General features: G+C 35.3%; 4 protein-coding genes across 4 annotated transcripts; 2 read left to right on the top strand and 2 right to left on the bottom strand.

The window, feature by feature from the left end:
• Window positions 1-3,722: 3,722 nt before the first annotated feature.
• On the bottom strand, window positions 3,723-6,385 carry LOC116173100. The gene is made up of 4 exons (XM_031490384.1): window positions 5,666-6,385; window positions 5,484-5,616; window positions 4,280-4,409; window positions 3,723-4,228 (listed from the first exon to the last, which is right to left on the bottom strand). Exons 1-4 carry the CDS (start codon window positions 6,271-6,273, stop codon window positions 4,143-4,145), a joined length of 957 nt encoding a protein of 318 aa, XP_031346244.1. The 5' UTR covers window positions 6,274-6,385; the 3' UTR covers window positions 3,723-4,142.
• A 2,734-nt stretch (window positions 6,386-9,119) lies between these two features.
• LOC116173099 (ER membrane protein complex subunit 8/9 homolog) lies at window positions 9,120-10,090 on the top strand. Its single transcript, XM_031490383.1, has 3 exons — window positions 9,120-9,374; window positions 9,421-9,567; window positions 9,615-10,090. Exons 1-3 carry the CDS (start codon window positions 9,180-9,182, stop codon window positions 9,864-9,866), a joined length of 594 nt encoding a protein of 197 aa, XP_031346243.1. The 5' UTR covers window positions 9,120-9,179; the 3' UTR covers window positions 9,867-10,090.
• A 4,178-nt stretch (window positions 10,091-14,268) lies between these two features.
• Window positions 14,269-19,048, top strand: LOC116173096 (carboxypeptidase B-like). The gene is made up of 5 exons (XM_031490381.1): window positions 14,269-14,425; window positions 14,474-14,686; window positions 14,738-14,828; window positions 14,873-15,175; window positions 18,437-19,048. The coding sequence occupies exons 1-5, from the start codon at window positions 14,304-14,306 to the stop codon at window positions 19,028-19,030; spliced, it is 1,323 nt and encodes a 440-aa protein (XP_031346241.1). The 5' UTR covers window positions 14,269-14,303; the 3' UTR covers window positions 19,031-19,048.
• Window positions 19,015-19,591, bottom strand: LOC116173098 (DNA polymerase epsilon subunit 3). The gene is made up of 2 exons (XM_031490382.1): window positions 19,216-19,591; window positions 19,015-19,158 (listed from the first exon to the last, which is right to left on the bottom strand). The coding sequence occupies exons 1-2, from the start codon at window positions 19,484-19,486 to the stop codon at window positions 19,061-19,063; spliced, it is 369 nt and encodes a 122-aa protein (XP_031346242.1). The 5' UTR covers window positions 19,487-19,591; the 3' UTR covers window positions 19,015-19,060.
• Window positions 19,592-19,903: the final 312 nt, after the last annotated feature.

Raw genomic sequence — 19,903 nt, 5'->3', positions numbered from 1 at the left:
GCAACTCTATCATGAAAGATGGGGACACAAAGACAAGCGACACGTGAGAGAGATGCTCAAAAGAGAGTTAGGCATCACCGTGAAGCTAGTGAAAGAGGTTTGTGGGCCCTGTATTTATGGAAAGGCGCATCGCTTGCCGTTTGGTACTCGAGTAACTGCAACACGAGACCTGGTGAACTTTTTTCTACTGATGTATGCCCATTTTGTGAATCCTTCAGTAAAAAACGATTTCTTGTGATTTTTAAAGACAATTACACAAAATTTCGTTATGATTTTGTGATAAAACATAAATCAGATGTGCGAAATGTGTTAAAACAGTTCTTAGCACACGCAAAAACCCTTGGGCACAGCATTGGAGAACTACTTAGTGATAATAGTGGTGAATTCGACTGTGAAGAGGTTAAGACCATCCTAGTGGAGAACGGAATCACTCAGAGACTGACAGCGCCCTACACACCAGAGCAAAATGGAGGCGGTGAGCGTGAGAACCGAACAACAATCGAAATGGCCAGAACCTCAAACAGTGAAGTTGATTTTCCAGATTCTTTTTGGACAGAGTTGGTAATGACAGCCATTTACGTGTTAAATGGATCAGAAAAATCTTCAAAAGAAGGGGTGAAGTCCTTATGAACTGTGGACTGGAAGGAAACCAAGGATAAAACATCTACGAGTTGTTGGATCTGTCTGCTATGTTCACATACCTGCTGAGAAGAGAAAGAAGATGGACAAGAAAGCAATCAAAGGATTCCTCGTTGGATATGATGGTGATGAGCGTTACAGAATTTATATTCCAAACGATCACAAGGTCATTCTATCCAGAGATGTTCAATTTCAAGAAAAAATTAAAGAATGTGAAAGTCAAGTTAAGTTTCCAATAAAAGAAGACAATGAAGGAACAGAAGAAGATGACAGTGACGATGAGCTACAAGTGGATCCAGAAGAAAAATGTAAGACGGAAAAAGAAGAATATTTTCAGAAGAATTTTGAAAGAATCTTGAGGGATAGATCGATCTTGAGGAAACCCCAACATCTGGAACCATATTCCATGCTGGTGGAGGAGTTTGTAAATCTAGTGACAGAGGATCCCGAGACGTTTGAAGATGCCCTAAAAAGAAGTGATTATGTAGAGTGGAAGAAAGCCACGGATCGTGAAATCGTGAAAACCAAACCTGGATTTTGACAGCTTCCACCTGGTGCGAAGGCAATTCAATGCAAGTGGGTCTTCCGACTTGAAGAAAAATCCTGACGGTAGGTAGTATCGACAAGTACAAGGGGCGGCTAGTCATCAAGGGGTTCAGTCAGCGTCATGGTATCGATTACAGTGAAACCTTCAGTCCAGTCGCCCGGATGGGGACAATCCGATCGATTCTTAGCATTGCAGCAAGTGAAAGCATGAATTTGATGCAATTTGACGTCTCGACTGCATTCCTGTACGGAAATCTTGAAGAAACAGTTTTCATGAAACAGCCCCAAGGATATGAAGATGGAACCAACAAAGGTCTGCCAACTCAAAAGAAGTCTCTACAGTCTCAAACAAGCGCCAAGATGCTGGAACAAACGTCTGTGGGAGCTTTTCTTCATGAACATGGATTCAAGGTCAGTAATGCTGATCCATGCTTATTTATTCGAGAAAGGGATGGACAAAAACTTATCATTGGAATTTATGTGGATGATGGTATCGTAGCTGGAACAGATTCAAGAGAGCTAGAAGTTTTCATTGGAGAGTTGAAATCCGAATTCAAAATTGTCTCGAAAAATACAGACTATTTTTTGGGAATTGAAATACAACAAGAAGAAGGGTTTATAAAAATTCATCAGAAAACTTATGCAGAAAAAATTTTGGAACGTTTCAATATGTCAGATTGCAAACCAGTTTCAACTCCAATGCTTAAGGGCGAAGAAACTTCCACATCAGGGAAAGTTAACCAGGCGATACAATTTCCCTACAGGCAAGCAGTTGGAGCACTGACGTACCTAAATGCTCGGCACAAGACCTGATCTAGCGTAGGTACAGCGTAGGATACATCTCAAGAGTCTTTGAAAATCCAACTCAAGAGGATGTCATTCGAGTCAAGAGAGTTTTTCGGTACATCGCAGGGACTTTGACCTTTGGCATAGTCTACTGTAGGAGAAAAAAAGAGGTTGGAGTTTTGGAGATCTACCAGTGATGCTAATTTCGAGAGATGTACGAAAGCAGGCCGTTCAACCTCAGGAGTCATCGTGAAATACTCAGGAGGAGCAATTTCTTGGTTGAGCCAACGACAAGCAGTTGTAGCTACATCAACAACTGAAGCTGAATAGCAGCAAACGATGTTAATTGCCATTTTAAACAAAAGATAAGACCTTTTCTGTGGTTGGCGTGTTTTAAAATGAATAATATATTCTGTCAGTCAATTTTGTAGAATTGTATTCTTTTCTTAGACCATATAGACTGCTATTAGCCCTATGCTTTCAATACAAAATGGGTGGTCAGGGATAGAGGGCACTGTAGTCGCGGGTATGTGAATTTCAGGGTAAACTAAAGTCGTATGAACACCACTCGGATCGCGTAGAGTAGCTTTTATAATAACTGCGTAGTACGGGAAGCTTTAAATACTTTGCTTTTTTGGCATATGTAGGCGCAGTAGCGTACGCAGGATTTTTTTTCGGGAGGGGCTGAAACTCGAGAATTAAGACCAAAGTATGTAAATTTTCACGTATGTCGTACACATTCGCAAGATCAAGTAAGCGAAGGAAAAAGTATGGCAGTTTTTCCAGCAACTGCAACATTTTTATTGTTGCTTGGCATTTAAATAATTATACCATGACTGACGACTTACCTTTTATAGTAACTGCGTAGTACGGGAAGCTTTAAATACTCTTGATTATCTTCTATCCATCCACAAATAAGAATAGAACTGAAACAGCGCATTATATGGTCTCACTCGCAAAGTGTAAAAATCGTTTCAGGTAACTCTATGGAACTAAACTTAACTATTATATTAGGGGTGTCTATTAAATTCCCGTTTTAATTAACCGCTACCACGTTTTCTTCTTTTAATCCCTCAAGAATTTCCTCCTCGCTACAATTTAGAAAGTCCTGATAGTAAATGACTGTGTTTTACACATTCTAAGTTCCATGTGGTCTTGATTTTTTGAAAGGCTGAACCTGTACCAATCTTCAAAATCCAATTCTGACAAACCATCTGGCTTACAGTTTCCAGACAGACAGTCCAACAATAAGTACTATCTGAAATATACTAACAAATCACATAAAAATAAAAAAACTGATTTTTCTAGTTGAAATAAATTTAATGTGTTAATAAAAGTAGGATTTGCTGTAATTTAATTACTTGACACACTTAAAGCTTATTTTAAACAGTACGCACAAAAATTAAAAGGTAGCAGTACAAAGTAGGTATATTAATGGCACAATTTAACATCGGCAAGGACTCGAGCACTACTACACTAATATTAACTAGAAAATGGTAACTTAATTTGTTAATGTATCAAACATAGGTATATATAATTTCTTTTACATAATTTATGTACTATTAACTAAATATTTACAGAACTTCACTGAATTAATCTTTGGTTCAAATTTGAAAATACAATTCTTGAGTAGGTATAGTAGATTGCTGACTTGAATTCTGACTTCTTACACCTATTTGAAGATTCCTAGTGTAATTTTGGCCACTTTAAACCAAATGTAATGACTAACATACCATCTTAAAATTATATTGTTATTAACAAGTTTTTAATACTAAGCAGGTTCATAAAATGGCAACTATTTTTGGCTTCATAAAAAAATAAGTTTGTGGAACCTACGGATGCTACCATGCCCTACATTTAAACATAATGTAAGCTTAGTTTGACCCTTTGTGACCAGCAGTTCCACACTTTACACAAAACAGAAAAATTTGGCATTTGTGAGGGCAGTTTTGTCGTTTTCACCAATTCACTACAAGTTTCTCAAAAAGAGCAAGAATGAGAAACTGCACAAGACTAATGATAAAAGATGCTAAAAAATATTAGATAAAATTCATACATTACAAAAATATGTACTCTTGCAACCTATAAAACATAGTTCCAAACATTATTATTAAAATGTTTAAAAATTAATGGCATATAAAGTATGAGCAAACAATATTTGGCAAGTATTCTCAACCATATTCTGACTGTATTGCTAAACTGAATTCTCCTGGTGCAATCGTGGTACCATGATACCAAACTCTTGTATCAATCAAAACTACGACACATTGATACAATTACCGGATATAACCTACAAAAATTAACTTACCAGCATCACCAGGTTCTGCTAAGAATGTTAACGAATGGCACACTGTTTCGCATTCCGGGGAAGGCTTCAAGTGCCACGTTTTTGTGCCTTGTAACTGAGCCTGCCACATTAAGCGATTGATAAAGTCGAGCTAAAAATTAAAGTTAGTAAAAAGTGCAAAAAGTCATTAAAAGAATGAAACTAATGTTAAGTATACAATAGTATATAAATCCAAATTATAAAAATATACAGGGTGTCCCATTAAAAATATTGAATACATAGGACACCCTATGTATGTTGAATTCAATCAGTGACTACATTTTTAGTTTGTACAGATACTTTTATTTGAAATTATTTCTTGTGTTCCCAAAATTAATGAAAATAAGTGGGATCAAAACATCCTGACAATCCCTGTACAGCAGCCGTAGTAAAAATTTTGAATTTTTCCCCTGTACATGGTCAGGGGAAAAAGTTATCAAACTCAATCTTTTTTTTTAAATCCCTTTTTAAAAATATAACACTAACAAATTCAATATTGATTCAAAAAAACCCACTTTTTAAAAACAAATTTTAAAAATTCATACATATTTTTAAAATTTTATTGTAAGTATGGGTTTGAATCATTTGAATCTTTTTTTAATATCATCCAAGGTGTTACATCTTTTAAAAAAGAATTTTATATTATCTTTTTAGTTTAAAATATACAAGGTGTTCCATTTACAAAAATGAGGTCAGGTCCGATAATTTTTTACCTGACCCCATATTAGCAATAAATTCATAGGAATGACAGAATTAAGCAGGAAAACCATAATGACAAGATAGAAGACGATTTATTGGGCCTATTCTAACACAATAAAGCACAAGCTGGGCATTATAAAACACAACTGAATGCTAATTACAAGCTAATGAAATACCTACTAAGAACGGAAGTAATCAAGAGAACCCCTAGAATATGAAACAAAACTGTGGAGGAAGAACTAGGAGTAGAAGGCATAAAGGAATTAATTGAAAGAAAGCAGTTAGGATGGTTCGCCAGCAACAAGGACCAGTTTAACAAGTTTGGCAAGCAAAGATACAAAGAGGAAAAGAAAGAGGAAAAGAAAGAGGAAGTCAAAAAGAAAAAAAAAAAAGAAATAATGGGAATAGGTACCTACCTTACACCTTATACAGTAAAATGTTATTACTAATGTACCTATATACAAAAATGTACACATGAGATACTCACGTGCATTGTGGCACCCGCATCGTAACCCATAAACACATATTCCTTCGCAGAAAGTTCCGAATCTGCTGGAAGAAAATGAGGTTTAGGGTAATACTTGCGCATTACCTCCAGTACATCTGGATCGCAATTACCCCTAATTTTATCAGTTAGAAATTCAAATGACAAGGATTTAAAACACTTACCATCCGACGTACCATGGAGTTTCCCCCGGTGCGTTATTACTCCGCGCTTCGCTCATCGCGAACACATCCCTTAAAGAAATAAAATTCGATCGAAAATGCAAAAATTGGCATTCTTCATCGACGCTTCGATAAGCGTCGTCTAAGCTATTGTACAAATTTTTAAAAAATTCAAAACTGAACACCTTCACAGCCGGCCAATGAAGAAGAGCCCTCTTTATTACTATGGGCTTGGAACTAAACGCGTACTTACTAAACTCTTCTCGAGTTGCATTGTATAAGAGTATAGGTTCGGTTACATTTGTACAAAATTGGCAATCAGAAATAGGACGTGTGGCCTCCCATACGAAATAGTTGTTTGGTATAATGCAACGAACGCCTAAGGCATGCCTAGAAAGAATATCAAATATTCCGCACTGGTAACAAATACAAAATATCACAATTGAGACAGAAATTAAAACTGATATTAACTTTCGGTTGAGTGAAGTAGATTCGTTGCGAATTGCATATTTAAGTTCGTGCAGGTTATGGCCGAATTTTAAAAATTCCTCATTTAATTCTGTTAATTCTGCTTTAATAAGTAATTGATTTTGCTTTTCTTGCAGTTTCATGGTCCCCAATTCATTTTCGTATTTTAAGAAGTTTGTTTTTCAACAAACTTTCAGACTTTGTGGACACTTGACAGCTGATTGTGACGTCCGAGTCTGACAGTAATGCGCTGGATTGCCACGTTTCTGAAGTACTCAGTAGCGTACTCGAGAAATTTAGATAGCTGGATGCAGACATCATTACCATTGTACAGGGTGTCCCTAAAAGGTCTGTACAACGCGCTACCAGGGGTTCTTGGTATCAAAATAGGACGATTTAACCCAACTTACCTCTATCCAAAAGTGCTTCGGTAAGGCGCTATCTACCGCCAAAGATTTGAAAAAAAAATCGTTATTTTTATTTTATCGGAAAATGGTTTTGCCGATTAAAATGAAATTCGGGATCTGAATGTCTAATGTAAAAAGGATCTTTGTGATATCATCGTTTTGATTGTAGTTGCTATGTAGGTGGTAAAATACTGACCATCCACATCTGAAGAGGTCTAAAACTTTTTAACTACTATTTTGACGGTTCTGAATTTTTGGACACTGATAGACAGTTTACTTGCAAGCATTTTTTGTCTCTTGATGAATATCGCTATCTGTGATGGTTTACGAAAAAAAAAATTTAGGCATGATGAATGGCATGCACCATACATGCGATTGTTCCTAAAAAAATCAGAAGATGGCTGTGAAACAGAGTGGCGTAACGTTTGTTTGTTGTTTCTTCAACTTTAACAAAAATACATTTTGCTTGAAGACTTAAAATTTCATTGTTAAAATTGTAATATGGCCTTTCAATACAGTAACGCAGAGTTAACTGATATGCTATTAGTGTTTGGATACTGTCGTGGAAATGGTCGCAAAAAAAACGTAAATTGTTAAAGTTTAAGAAACAACAAACAAACGTTACGACACTCTAAGGTTTCACAGCCATCTTCATCATTTTTTGAGGAACAATCGCATGTATGGTGCATGCCATTCATTATGCCTAAATTTTTTTTTTTTCGTAAACCATCACAGATAGCGATATTCATCAAGAGACAAAAAATGCTTGGAAGTAAACTGTCTATCAGTGTCTAAAAATTCAGAACCGTCAAAATAGTAGTTAAAAAGTTTTAGACCTCTTCAGATGTGGATGGTCAGTATTTTACCACCTTCATAGCAACTACAATCAAAACGATGATATCACAAAGACCCTTTTTACATTAGACATTCAGATCCCGAATTTCATTTTAATCGGCAAAACCATTTTCCGATAAAATAAAAATAACGATTTTTTTTTAATCTTTGGCGGTAGATAGCGCCTTACCGAAGAACTTTTGGATAGAGGTAAGTTGGGTTAAATCGTCCTATTTTAATACCAAGAACCCCTGGTAGCGCGTTGTACAGACCTTTTAGGGACACCCTGTATATATAATAAATATACAATGTTAGTACCATTGAATTTAGTTATAAATTCAATGTTAGTACTGTATGAAAGAGTAATTATTATTAATTATTAATGCTTTGTTCTTTGAATTAAAACGTAACAAAGATGAAAACCGTTCCACACTCATATCCAAAGAATGTCTGAAATGAAATGTTGTTGCCTCCAAAGTAGATCCCATATAGCTAAACTCCCTGAAGTTCTGGTCATTTGTAACGCTTTAAATTACAAAACATCTTCTAATGAAGTTTCTAGTAATTGACTTCCAGCGAGATAGTTTCTTAAAAAAAATATGAACATATGAAAACATTTCTAAAAAGATTCCTCTAACGAATATTACCATGAAAACTACTAATGATATTTCCAAAAAGTGAAAAGATTTGCAAGGTTTCCGAGACCAATGAAATATTTGTAAGATTTCTGATGTTTATTCAGACGTCAAAAGTGCGATAGTTGTAGGAAGCCTAGAAGCACGCAAAAGAATCGGTGACCGACCAACTATCGCGGAACCAATAAAAGAAGCAGAAACCTACTTTGGGGAAGGTAGTCGCAAAAGTAGAAACCAACTTTTAGCGGCGCTAGAACAGAAGCAGATTCTGTTCCTGTCGTGGTTTGTACCGTTTTTGATTTAAAACGAGATTTCGTGCCATTCCTGATCCAAGATTGTACACTTTATCCAAATTCTAACAATTTCTGTGCTCAGTATTCATTTGAAAATACGCTACCTTCTATACTGGGACAGAACCCTTGAAATACGTATACAGGGTGGTGACTTGCGTAACGCATCATAGGGATTTCAATGTAAAACTCATAACATTGCGATTATTGGCTCCCCAAATTATTTTAGAGCAAAAATGTATTTAGGTTTTTTGTAGAAAAAAATTTTTTACGTCAATCAGCCGTATTAGTTTTCAATTTTTTGCATAATAAAGACGGAAAATTGGAAAAATAAAACCCGCATCTTTTTCAATAATCTGCGATACCCTGGAATTTTCTAAAACAAAAAGATATCCAGTTATCAATTAGCATCAGTTCGAAATAGATTTTATGATCGACTTGGTGACTGTCTTGCAATTAATGGTGACTTATTCGAACATTTATTGTAAATTGTTATATTAGGAAACCACTTTTAATAATTTGGTCTTTCTTTATGTTGAATTCGCTGTTCTAAATTAAATTTCCGTCTTTATCATGCAAAAAATTGAAAACTAATACAGAGGATTGACGTAAAAAATTGTTTTCTACAAAAAACCTTAATATATTTTTGCTCTAAAATAATTTGGGGAGCCAATAATCGCATTGTTATGAATTTTACATTGAAATCCCTATGATGCGTTACGCAAGTCACCACCCTGTATACATACAGAAAGTAGGCACACACCATGAGCGTTAAAATTCTCGATTGTAAACAAGGCTGTATATAAGGCAGCTTTAGTACACGTCAGTGTCGGTCATTTAGCCACCAATCAATTTTCTAACCTGTAATTATTTTACGTTAAAAATGTCCGATATTATAATTTCGTGTAAAGCGTATTGTAAAATAATTCTACACGCCGCAAAGTATCCACATTGCTCAATTAATGGAGTGTTGTTAGCCAAGTCCTCGACAAAAAAAGAAATCGAGTTCGTCGATGCCATTCCATTATTTCACAATGCCCTGAATCTAATTCCGATGGCAGAAATCGCATTGGCCCAAGTAAAATCTTGTTATTCAACCACTCTGGCTCACGGTTTCGTTACAGATTGACCAAGTTGCATCACGACAAGGTCTTGTGATCGCCGGTTATTATACTGCACACGAAAATCTTCAACAGAACTCCTTGGAAAAAGCATATCACCGAATATCAGAGAAAATAGCTGAGAACTTCAGTGGTGCTTGCCTCTTTGTGGTAAGTGTTTATTTGCTCTCAATATGAACGACTAAATTCCTTTACAGGTAGATAATCGTAAACTTAGCAACCAGTTAGATAGCCTTGCGTTGAAGGTTGCTCAATTTAGTGATGGCAAATACAGAACGGTTGACGTTAATAACATATTATTAGAACCGAGCCATACATTAAATGTATGCACATCTTTATTAGAGCAGAAATCGTATAAATCGCTAGTTGACTTCGATAATCACCTCGACAATGTATCGCTGGATTGGATTAATAATGCTATCAATGAAGAAATTGAAGAAATCATGTAGATTTTTACATGTAACTTGTTGTAATATTAAATTCGATGGTTACGTTAAATGTTAAATTTTCCTATTCTATAATTAAGTTACTTGTGTTGGTACATAGTACGTATTCTGTTGAGAGTTGATGTTCCAATGGGTAACAAAGTATTTTGTTTTTATGCTTAAAAGTATTATAAGTGATGTTGTACCTATCTATTTTAAGTGGCTTCATTAAATTTGATTATAATGTGGACCTTTACTTTTCCATGGCTACTTTCTTGTTGGTTTATTTGTGTGTTACTCACTTGCTGTGCACATGCAAACCATTGCCGATCGTGAACGAGAAAATTCTTTTTGCCTTTTTAATGATGGAATCAAAAAAGCACTAAAAGCCAAAAATAAAATGCAAATGTTGTTGAAAAGTGTTGAAGCGTATTTTCCTCAGTAAAAAATCGCTAATATGTGGAGTTCATTTCAAAGGGCTTGATGCAAGGATTGCGTGTGCGTACCGATATATTTGAGTACTGCGCATGCGCAATGTCAAAAATTTGGTTGAACGCGGGGGGGATTACTTCTATCTCACATGGTGCTCTAATTAAAGGTCTCAACTCAACAAAAGGAACTGTTTTCTACTAACTAGCGCGGGAGCGCCCTTCTTTCTTAACCCTTATCAAAAGAGGGCAGGGGGGAGGCCTTTCGCAATTCATTTCTAACAACCATAGTTCTCCTTCTCGACCCCTTATCATGATTGGATATAATTCCTCATATCTCAAGAACAGATTGTCGGAGGAGAGTACTCACAAAGGGTGATTTGGGCGTCTGATGGAAGAAATAAGTACCTATATCCAATGGTGATATCAAAACTTTAAGAGGCAACATCTCGAAAACGTTTTGTCGAAGGAAAGTAGGTACTCACAAAGTGAAATGAATCGTCTGGACGAGGCATATCAATACCTTGAAAACGAAGTGTAAGAAAAGGGTACTCATAAAGATCAAGTTGAACGTCATTACGAAACGTATCTATTAGTAATATCATATCACTTTCAGTTCAAATATCTGCAGAACGGAGTCTAAGGAGGCACCCTCATAGTCTTGGGTAGTGAAAATGGCGGTCCCTCCTGGATAGTTTGCATACATCACAAGGAATCCAATAATTTGTGCAATGTTCCCCTTGATATTTTTCGAAGACATTATTCAATTAATATGTTTTGAATAAACAATAACACAACGTCAACCTGCAATGTGACGTCAGATTTGTAGGTTACCTTCTCAGCAATTGTTTACTTAAATTTTAAAACAAGTATGATCCAACCTGAAACATTAGACATGTTCAATTTTTACTTGCCACTTGAAGGTAGGGGCCGAGTACTACTTGAACGAGCAATGGAATACTTGAAGAAGCATTTACATGGGTAAAGTTCTTTCAAAAGTTTGCTCGATCAAGGAGTCAAGAAACTTTGTTAAAATTTCAAAAAATATCTCCATTAATAAGAAAGTTGACTCTGCGCATGCGCACATATGATTTTTTACTATATGCGATATGCTTAAATTTAGTAGAAATATCTATGGTTAACATTTCTGAAAAGTATCTCTATAAATAAGAAAGTTGATATTGCGCAGTCTGCGCATGCGCACATTAATCGACGAGAAACCTGACACTCCAAATGAGTAAAAGCATTCGCTAAATACCGATTTATTCCTAATCAGTCATGAGTTTATATACAGTTACGTATCTAAACAATTGTACCCTAGTAACATTTCATAATAATGAATGTACATTAATGGCTAGATTAATGTACTAACCTAGTATCCATTCATAGGCGCTTTCTTTCGGCTACTTCGCAATCATGATTTCAAAATCGTGATTCGTAGGATCACGTTTTACGAAAGAACGCGCGAATTTAAATCAAAGTATGGTTAAGTTTACGGAGTACACATTTGCATTCGAATTACATATTTTTTGTTTGGATTTTGAAAATAATTTAAATACAAGTGGAAGTACTTGCACGATTATGATCCTCTTCAGTTACAAATATTGACATTTGAGCAAAAATATCATTGCATTTATAGGTTAGGAATTCGTGATGATAAAACTTTTTTCTCCAACCACCTGAATAAGACGCTATTTTGTGACAGTGTTCGGTACGTAAAATTGACGTTTTGCGGATTAATCGTTTTCACCATGGCAACTGTACAAAAAGTAGATACTTTTGGCCCTAGTACCAAAAAGAAATTGACCTTGAAAGTTGGCCAATTAAAAAATTACAATCACGGAGATATGTCACATTGACATCGTTTTACATTGCAGGTTATAAGATATTTCTATACATACAAATCAAATCTTTTTGCATATAAATGCAAATAATGATGTCACCTATACGTATGTACATGTATTGAAAATGATTTACGCTGGCTATTTTTATTTAAACCATGTGTAACGTAATTTACATATTCGATGAACGTAATTTTAATACGTATACAACCCGCCGTCGCGCGTAACGCCATCTACTTCAGACCCCTTGCACTATTATCTGTCATTTTGAATTCAAAATTTTAAAAAGTTTATTGCAATTAATTTTAATTAAAAAAACTGTGGTAAGTTTTTTATTTCAATACAAAATATAACAATATTAATTGTGTATACAATAAAATGACTGAAACTGATAGCGACATGGATTGCACTCCGCCAGAGATTATAGAAACGGCAGAACATGCTACCTCAAGATTTGCTCCCTACAAAGTCGCGAGAGGTGAGAAGTAAGAAGTCAGAACGAATAGGTTATAAGCTAACCTAAAAACTAGAGTGGCATGACACGTGAGGACAAGAAAGCAGAAGTTCTTATACTAGTAGTGAAACTGTGACTGAATCTAAATTCGAATATAATTTGAAGTAAAGGGGGTTGGAGAAAAAATTTTATGTTTTATTCGTACAAAAAAATGCGTTTTCGGGACTCGGAAGGTTGCTGGACTCCGCTAACGCGTCGTCCAGCAACTATCTTCCTCGTCCCGAAAACTGACATTTTTTGTACTAATGAAACAAATAACTATTATGTTCAGTTTGTCCCACGATTTTAGCAATCATGATTATAAGATCACATTTCGAAAGAACGTGATTTGACAATCCAAACGCGTTTGGATCACAGAAAGAAAGCGCCTCATATTAAAATGTGCAAACAATGCGTTCTTGCACTGAAATCGCACTGTATTGTCATTGTAACTTAATCTATTAAATAATTGTTATCCTAACCAGACCTAACTATTCTGTTCAAGCAAGAATCTGAGATTGGATAAATATAATCAATAGATTTGCTGTTATTAACAGGTGCTTCTGTGAAAATGTCAGTAAGATCGATTCTAAAAAAAATAAGTTTAATTCTGCGCATGCGCGCGCGGATTTTCACTAGTTTTAATATAATCGATAGATTTGCCTTTATTAAAACGTGCTATACTCTCAAAATTTCGGTAAAATCGGTCAAGAAATAAGAAATTTACCGCAGTTTTTCGCAAGTCAAATACATACAATGAATCGATTTGCCTTTATTAAAAAGTGCTACTATTCAAATTTTAGTAAGGCCGGTTCACACATTCAAAATTTTCGCATTCGTGTGTGCGCAGCTTTTCTCAAGTTTAACATAAACGATTGATTTGGCTTTATCAAAAGGTGCGACCGACTGTTAACATTTCGGTGAGATCGGTCCATAAATAAGAAAGTTAGGTAGTTCTGCGAATGCGCAGAAGGATACGGCCTACCGGTCTGATGTCGCCTCAAATGGGCAAGTAATACCCCTGCCAAAAATCACACAACTTGTTCCATTAAATTTTGAGTTATAAAACAAGCCGGACAACAATGGACATTTTCTTATGATGAAAACAATACTTTACCTACCGATATATGGGTACAGAAGAGTAATAAATGAAGTACACTGACCAGGCCAAAAAAAATAATGATGGTTCCTATTACTGCAGTAGGTCAACCACCACCGGTGCCTAACGAGGCAGGAATCTGTGCATTTCATTTTCACTATAAACTAATTGAGATTTATCATGAATAGGAAAAGAAAGCGCAATAAAACAAAATTAAATAATTTTCACAAAATGGAACAATTAGAAAAACCTAATGCATTAATTATGGAACGTTACAATACCCACATACAGTACCTACACAATAAGGCATAACAGACCATTGCTGCAAAATCAAAAACACTTCCTTGACAAATTCATTATTCAGAAACTTTCCAGGAATATTTGCAAACCAATAACTGAGAAATGTCCAGTTTGTACACGATTAATGTATAAGAACAACATTCGAGATAAAGTGCTATTAAAAAAAAAACAAGCATCAGAATAAAAATCTTGCCCAACTTCCTCATAAAAATTAATGTAGCATTAATTAATTACGATTAAGCCGACATTAAAGCACATTATTTATTGGTGCTTTACACAAGATAAGATAAGAATGTAAAAATGAGCATAGTTTCCATTGGATTGTCCTCAGAGTATGATTTAAATCATCACTGGAACAAAATGTATAAAACTGCAGGTCTACTTTACGTTTTACTAGCTGCTGTATCTGCGAATTATGAAGGGTGAACACTTCGGAGATCCCTTCAGCTGGATTTACTTTAAATTTGCAGTTATAAAGTGTACAGCGTAAAGCCAGCGAATGACACTCAAATTAAAATGCTGGGAATTCTCGAAAATACGGAGAAATTAGATTTTTGGTCAAGGTTGGGATACCGAAGTAAGACTGTCGATATTATGGCGGCCCCAACAGAGCAGAAAGAGCTCACTGCATACTTAAAGAACAACAACATACAGTACGAAGTTCTTATCGATAACGTTGAAACGTGAGTCTCCCTAACCCATCCACACCAATCTCGACAAGCAATCATTTTTAGAGTCGTGCAACAGGAACACATTGAACAAAGTCTGTCCTCTCGAATATTCCGTGGTAAAATTAGCTTTTCAAAGTACAACTCTCATAGTGACGTAAGTGATATGGTATTGTGCCTTTTATGAAGCTACAGTTTTAGATTAACGGGTACCTATACCAACTAGCGCTCAATTACCCAAAGCTGGTAAAACTACAAGACATTGGGAGAAGCTACGAAAAAAGAAATATGGTCGTAATTCAGATCTCGTTAACTCCCTCCGCGAATAATCCCATCATATTTATTGACGCAGGTATTCACGCTCGTGAATGGATATCCATTGCTCAAGCACTTTACATCATATACGAGCTCGTCGAGAATCCCGCAAACAAAGATCTACTGGCCGATGTGGATTGGCATATTCTTCCTGTTGTGAATCCAGATGGATACGAGTATTCCCAAAAGGTAAGTTGTTATTTTGACACTGAGAGGGAAACCACTCACTCTAACTTTATACACGTATTACGTGCGCATTGCTACATTGAACTGTTCAAATTTATATTAAGAAAGCAATAGCATGATTCGATTTTGCTCCAGTATAGAACCCTGTTTTCCAATTAAACCAGCATTTTAACTAAAGGATTCTGAAAATCTAATAGGTATTGTCAGTACACAGCAAATATCACTATGTATACCTACTTAAATGTACCTTTCATTTAGGTCCAAAGCCAAGATTATTTTATGTTTTCCTATATGGAGTATGGTATTCGAGTTATGGTAAAAAGTTGTAATATAACACATAACTTTTGAACTAGTAGCCCAATCTTGGAACTGTTTGAAATTATGGATTCTACAGGCCACATTCTATAAGAAAATTTTTTTTCCGGGTCGATCTGAGACAATTTTTTTTTCGGGCTCAAAAAAAGGCAGTGTATAAACCTTCCTTTTTTACCAAAAATCGACTGCACCAAAATTTCTCGGGAAAACACTTTTTCTTATTAATTTTGGTGCGTAGAATCCAAAACAATTCGTACTTTTTCGATCAGACTTCTCAACCAAAAGTTATAGACTAGAACCCAATTTCGAAAGAAAACTAAAAGGACTGTAACTTTTGAACTAGTGTATTATACTATGCTATTATTATGTATAAGTACTTGGAAAACGGGCAGTATAATCTAAAGACATGATTTAATAGAAAAGTAACTTCTATCCTTTGCATATTTTAGATATTTCGAATCATAATAAGTCAGATATCTTTGAAAAATTTGGCAATCGCGCAATTTCTAAAAATTGCCCCATTTTCTTGCATTTTCCAACAAAGTTGGGTGCACTATTGCAGTCACTTTCTCTGTTGTTGCACTACTCTTACAGTTTTCATATTTAGTTCGTTCTTTTTGCATTCGGTCGCTTAATAGATCTGACAACCTGAGTCAAGCGAATCTTAACTATTAATGTGCGCATGCGCAATGTCAACTTTATTATTTATAGACATTTTTTTTTTATTTTAACCACAAATACTTCTAGTAAAGACAAGCACATTGCATATACTAGAAATCATGCATGCGCAAACTGCACAATGCCACCTTTTTATTTATTTTTTGAAATTTTAACCGCAGATGCTTTTAGTAAAGGCAGACATATACATAATATAAAAAGTAAATATATAAATGTCAACCTTTTCTTCACAACAAAAGAACGTTTTATTTTTCCAAAGCACTCTTCTCAAAAAATTAAAAATTGTATTTTTAGGAAAAATGTGATACTGAACCACCATGTGTGATATATCGTTGTAAAGAGAAAAAAAGACGTAATCTCAAAATGGCGCCCGTAAGAAAAACTAAAGTTGCCACGTGTTTCTCCGTCATCTTGAAAGTAATTAAAAACAGGATGCCATATTTGAAATCCCCATTAAAAAGTGTCCTAATAATGTGTTAATTAGAAATGTCTACTACGATTAGTTTATCATAAAAAAATTAAAAACGAAAATCATAAATTTTGTTTTTTTTGCGATATCTTCAAAACTATTGAAGATATTTCAAATTTCTTTTCAGATTCTTATTCAGCACGAAAATTAGCAACTTTGCCCCCATTTAACCAACTTTCTATCCCTTAAGATAAGTGAGATCCCCATAGTGGCGCTCGAAAAATGGACACCATGTATAATATATTAACTTTTATCGTAACGATGCTTGTCTTGCTAGTGCCCTTACCCTTGCTTGCTTGCTATAGCCTTTCGGGAAGTACCTACTGATCTGTGCATGGAAAATGCCCTCAAGTTTCAAAAATGTCTCATTATTAAACATATCGAAAAGGACATAAATAAGGAATCGAAGTTATCCATAATCAGGTTTGTAATGTAAAATTTGAGTACAAATGGCTTCTATTCCCTATTTTCTGAGGTTGTTTCGATATGTATTTTAAAAAATGTGAGATATCTTCCACGAATTGAAGGAATTGTGAAATTGCGCAGTTGCCACATTATAGTAGCGCGAGATAAGTCAATACGAGCAAACGCAACACAGTTTCTTATGCCATGTATAGTTTTATTTTTTATGAATTATTGATCCTTTTTTCTGTATTTTTGTTTATCAAGGATAGTGCAAATTGCTTTGATTGTTTAATGATTTGTAGCTACAGTATCAAGGTTGTGATTATTAGTGAATTGAGAGTGGTTGTCAATGTTTTGTATCCAGAATTTCATTTTCTTTTAAAACATGTAACATTATACTGAGTGTTCTATTAAGAAAATGCGATTTTGTTAAATATCTTGAAAACCTGATGTTCAATTGTTTTTGTTTTATTTCACCATTTTAATCCTAAGAAAAAAATTCTTCATATCTGGTAATTTAACTGATTTCATATCCAATAATTAGAAAGTTCACAATAATGCTGGTACTGGTTTGAACACACTGTATACTTAAGGCCTATTTTCAAACAAAGGGACACTATACACCTCTAACTTAGAGCAAAATATACAGTGAGTTTTTTTTAATGCGAACATACGCTTTTCTACGCAATGTAATTTCCCTATGTTCGATTTAAAAAAAATGCATCAATCTATGAGGTGTGCGCGATTCACATTCCCACCAGCAAAACGCGCGACTTGCGCAACGGTTTCTATGGTCTTCACGATGAAGAGCACTCGGTCCAATAGAAAAATTTTTGGAAGCGATAAAACAACGCCCATTTTTTCCAACTTTTCTAAAATACTGAGTTAACCTTTTGTTAATGTGTTGTGGCTCCTAAAGGAACGATAAAATTCACTACCCCTCCTCCCTAAATATTGTAGAATATCAATCGGTTCAAAAAGTACCAACAATTTAAAATTGGACCAATTTTTGAAATTCGTTGGAAAAAAATGGGCGTTTTTTGATCGCTTGTAAAAATTGTTCTATTGCACCGATTTTGTTTTCTTTAATTTACTACAGAAGTGTTATTCATAAAATATGGACCGTTTTCGAGTTTTAAGCGAAACACTGAAAAAATGCCAAACATTATGAGGTTTTCTGGCTGTCAAAAGTTGTGCCGGGAAAAAATTTGTGTGCACTCTTCAATTACATGTTATTTGGACCCAAATGGACCATTTCAATAATAAGGGAAATTACATTCCATGCAAAATCCTAATGTTCGCATTTAAAAAAATTCACTGTATAGGTAATGACTTGTACACATAAGTGGTTTCTCCCTCGTGTTAGACTTTTGATTCGATCTAATTTGTGCTTTCAGACTGGAAACAGACTGTGGCGAAAGACACGGTCTCCACAGGATACCTGCGTCGGAACCGATGGTAATCGCAACTTTGACCATTATTGGGGATTAAATGGGGCAAGCAGCAACCCTTGCGCCAGTAATTACAAAGGTCCGAAACCTTTCTCCGAAGTAGAAACACAAAATCTTCGCGATTACCTTTTGAAAATTAAGAATAACGCTAAATTATACCTTACATTCCACAGCTACGGAAAATACATTTTATTCCCGTGGGGTTACACCTCCGAGCTACCCCATGACGAATTTGAGCTTCGCACACTCGGAAAAGAAGTAAGCGATGCCATTGTCAAAGCCGGCGGTCCTGCTTACACAGTCGGTACCTCCACAAACGTACTTTATGGGGCTGCCGGCGGCAGCGATGATTGGGTAAAGGGGGTCGCAGGAATCGAACTTGCTTATACGATCGAACTTCCCGGCGGAGGAAGGATTGGTTTTGATTTACCTGGAGACGCCATTCTGGATGTGGTCAATCAAACTTTCGCCGGTGTAGTTGTTTATGGCAAATATGTGTCGGTGAAATATCAAAATGTGTGGAGGTTCCCACAAAATTAAAGCGTTTTATTATCTGAATTATAAATACATTTAGTCATCATCGTTATCCTCCTCAATTTCCTCTTCACCTCCTTCTGCGCTTTTATTGACGGTGCTTTTATCCTTCTTTTTGTGTTCCTCCTTATATTCTAGCAACAAAGGATGTCAGTGTTATAATTTACCCGGACTGAAAGTAAAGTAACTACCTTGAAGATGCAATTGAAGTGGCTCGACAAGTTCACCAAAATCTAAATTTTTGAGTGCTTCAAATACATCTTCGGCTAATAATGTTTTACGGTTGACTTTTTGAGCTACTTGCGAGGAGTGTGATGTTACATAAAGAACAAAAACTGCAGCCGCACGAGCCAAAGCTATTCTAGCTTCTTTGCCTATATTTACGTTTTCATTGATTGATTCCTTCACTATTCTTTGCACTACACTTAATGGTAAATTAAAATCTTCGAGTTTTTCTGCCATGCTTGCGTAAATAAATTAAATTTGTACAAAATTTACAAGATTGTTTACAATGATCATTGAGTTAACAATGATTTATAACATAACCTAGAAATAATTTATAAAAGCGCGGAAGAAACAACAAAGGTTATGTTCTGTGATTCTTAATTGACATGGCAACGTGGCAACCTATTGTTATCACAAAGACCACTCAGTACAGGGTGTTTACTCAGTTTGCCCATGGTAATATTCTTTGATTATATAATCAAAGGTAATATTGTTATCACTACTTTCTAATTAAATTGAATACTTACAATTAAAGTGTACACAAAACTGACTCAAATTACCCCATCATTAATGCATTTTTGATATGTATTATTATATAAAGCAATAAAAAACCACAGTGGGTGAAACTTTTTTTGTAAAGTATGCGTTTAAAGA

Source organism: Photinus pyralis, unplaced genomic scaffold (genome assembly GCF_008802855.1).
Source record: "Photinus pyralis isolate 1611_PpyrPB1 unplaced genomic scaffold, Ppyr1.3 Ppyr1.4_LG6, whole genome shotgun sequence".
NCBI classification, from domain to species: Eukaryota; Metazoa; Arthropoda; class Insecta; order Coleoptera; family Lampyridae; genus Photinus; species Photinus pyralis.
Note: the sequence above shows the minus strand (reverse complement) of the source record. Positions and strands in the feature narration are given on the sequence as shown.

Coding starts and splice junctions, on each gene's coding strand:
- LOC116173100 (XM_031490384.1), bottom strand. CDS start 6,273: ATGAAACTGCAAGAAAAGCAAAATCAATTACTTATTAAAGCAGAATTA. Junction 5,617..5,665: donor ACTCCATGGTACGTCGGATG/GTAAGTGTTTTA, acceptor TGATAAAATTAG/GGGTAATTGCGATCCAGATG. Junction 4,410..5,483: donor ATGCGGGTGCCACAATGCAC/GTGAGTATCTCA, acceptor TTTAATTTTTAG/CTCGACTTTATCAATCGCTT.
- LOC116173099 (XM_031490383.1), top strand. CDS start 9,180: ATGTCCGATATTATAATTTCGTGTAAAGCGTATTGTAAAATAATTCTA. Junction 9,375..9,420: donor CAGAAATCGCATTGGCCCAA/GTAAAATCTTGT, acceptor GTTTCGTTACAG/ATTGACCAAGTTGCATCACG. Junction 9,568..9,614: donor GTGGTGCTTGCCTCTTTGTG/GTAAGTGTTTAT, acceptor ATTCCTTTACAG/GTAGATAATCGTAAACTTAG.
- LOC116173096 (XM_031490381.1), top strand. CDS start 14,304: ATGAGCATAGTTTCCATTGGATTGTCCTCAGAGTATGATTTAAATCAT. Junction 14,687..14,737: donor CTTATCGATAACGTTGAAAC/GTGAGTCTCCCT, acceptor AATCATTTTTAG/AGTCGTGCAACAGGAACACA. Junction 15,176..18,436: donor GATACGAGTATTCCCAAAAG/GTAAGTTGTTAT, acceptor TTGTGCTTTCAG/ACTGGAAACAGACTGTGGCG.
- LOC116173098 (XM_031490382.1), bottom strand. CDS start 19,486: ATGGCAGAAAAACTCGAAGATTTTAATTTACCATTAAGTGTAGTGCAA. Junction 19,159..19,215: donor ACTTCAATTGCATCTTCAAG/GTAGTTACTTTA, acceptor CTTTGTTGCTAG/AATATAAGGAGGAACACAAA.